The sequence below is a fragment of the Pygoscelis adeliae genome, unplaced genomic scaffold (assembly GCF_000699105.1).
Source record: "Pygoscelis adeliae isolate BGI_AS28 unplaced genomic scaffold, ASM69910v1 Scaffold94, whole genome shotgun sequence".
Classification (NCBI taxonomy): Eukaryota; Metazoa; Chordata; class Aves; order Sphenisciformes; family Spheniscidae; genus Pygoscelis; species Pygoscelis adeliae.
In genome coordinates this window covers 2236904-2238771 of record NW_008824547.1, presented here as the reverse complement: position 1 = coordinate 2238771, position 1868 = coordinate 2236904, and the positions used below count along the sequence as shown (strand labels likewise).

Below are 1868 nucleotides of genomic sequence, written 5' to 3'. Positions count from 1 at the left end.
AAAACAACTGTACTTACAAAATATTTACTTTGAGACATGCTTCCCAACCTGATAAAGAGCACAAAGGAGATGTGTGTGTTGGAATATGAAAGATAGTCAACATATTCCATACACTGGTTTGGGAAAGCAAGAAGTACTGTTATATAAAAGCAAAGGATCTTGTCCTCTGAGTAGTGCATACTGGGAAAACATCAAATCCCTCTATTAGTGCACATAGAGGACTTCCCTTCAGGTAGTAAAGGGGGGGAAATGACAAGGCTAAGAGTTAAACTTAGCACAGTAAAAGCAGATCCTTCCTGTATAGGGACTGGCCAGCAGGATACCTCAGATCCCTCCAGAGCTTGCTAATGCACAGATACCTCTCCTTGGAAAGTACGCAAGTTTAAAGGCTTAACATAAGAGAGGAAGAGTCTAAAACAACAGCCAAAGTTCAGTCTATGGCACGTTTCCAGGCCTTCTTGGTGTTTCAAGTCTTTTCATGCTGCCTTGTATATAAAAATAGTGAGACCCAGTAGTCCAATGATGTGGGGATTTTAAACTGGCATGGATGTGCTGACTTGCTCTCTGGCCTGTTGTATTTTTCTGTCACAGCCTTGTTAATGCCATGTTAGTCAGCCAGCCTTCCTTCCTTTAATAAGGGGCGGAATCTAGTTACAATACTGTGCAGTCTATGCCCAAGCACACGCACCTGAGCAACGACAGACTTGCTGGGTCTCATCTTTCACTGCTTCAATGCAGATTCTGCTGACAAGTCAAGGAGCCCTACAGAGACCCAGCCGTCTTGTGTTCACAGACGTTGCCAATGCCATCAATGCATGAACAATACCTGCCCCTGCTCTGGGATCGTGCTGAGACTGGGGAGGATGAAGCCAACAAACCAGTGACTTCCCGCAAGCGTGGCTGATCCACTGAGCCCAGCTGGTCACCCCGTTGGTTTGTGTTACAAATGGGCACAAGCACTGGGAACTGTTGTCACTTTGGGAAGCAAACCCTTTGTGATGGCAGTGGTGATTTTTTGGTGCATCTGTTACCACTAAAAGGTCCTGAGCTCCAGATTCTGGGCTGCTGCTGACTGATACCATCTACCAAGCTGCGTGCTTAGGAACAGTGCCTGCTTTGTTGTAGATTAACTTGTCAGAGCACATGTGCGCGCTCTCTGGGTCAGGGAAGGAGGAGAGGTGCATGTTTCAGAGAGCTTCCCCGTTGGCTTTGTGCCACCAGACCACAAAGAAAGCAATGAATGAGCCTCTCTGTACAGTGACCATGGCTTTGGCAGATCCTGGAGGGGTGACTGGTGGCAAAGCCCCTTTGAAGCAAGGAGAGATGACTCCCCTAGCTGAGTGGTAATCTGGGGCACACCAGGGAAAACACACACCATGGGCTTATCCCCCCTGTGGCATGTGGGCTGCTGATAAATGTGCACCCAGGGTGATGTTGAAGCATGGGGAATTCACTAGCTTTAAAAAGCGAAATGGTGAACATTTGACTGATTACATCTTAACTGAGGAAGTGGCTGAATATCCCAAATTAGGGCTGCCATATAGACAGAGGGGAATTCACACAGCTAGAGGCAGGGGGTGCCAATGTCTGGCTATGTGACTCCCTGCCACTGAGCTAGGAATAATGGTGCTTGGGCCACAGAGAGGAGTCAAGTAGAACTGGGGTTCCGATACCATGTATCCCCCTTCCTGCTTTGGCTCAGGGAAGTTTCTACAGTGCAGAGCATTATCCAGAAAAAAGATTAAGCCTTGAAATATTTTCTTTTAAATAAGGAAAAACATGTATTGGCTCAACATTACAACAGCCCCATGTCTGCCCCTAGAGGTGACTGAACAGCTGGTTCGTACTTCCTTACCTGCCCAGACCTG

General features: G+C 47.3%; 1 protein-coding gene across 11 annotated transcripts in view; it reads left to right on the top strand.

The window, feature by feature from the left end:
• Positions 1-1868, top strand: part of LOC103915066 (chromosome unknown open reading frame, human C3orf18) — a 15896-nt gene that overhangs the window by 4864 nt on the left and 9164 nt on the right. Inside the window, exons 4-5 of one of the 11 annotated variants that reach the window (XR_663509.1) lie at positions 794-1018; positions 1823-1868. The exons of 2 other annotated variants lie outside the window; for them this stretch is intronic. Coding sequence is in view for 6 of the 9 variants with exons in the window: in XM_009321817.1 (XP_009320092.1) it covers positions 794-904 (111 nt within the window). In the remaining 3 variants the exon portion in view is untranslated. Of the gene's footprint in view, positions 1-738 lie in introns of all 11 variants that reach the window. 8 more of the 11 variants (XR_663508.1, XM_009321817.1, XM_009321818.1 and 5 more) reach the window with 8 other exon arrangements.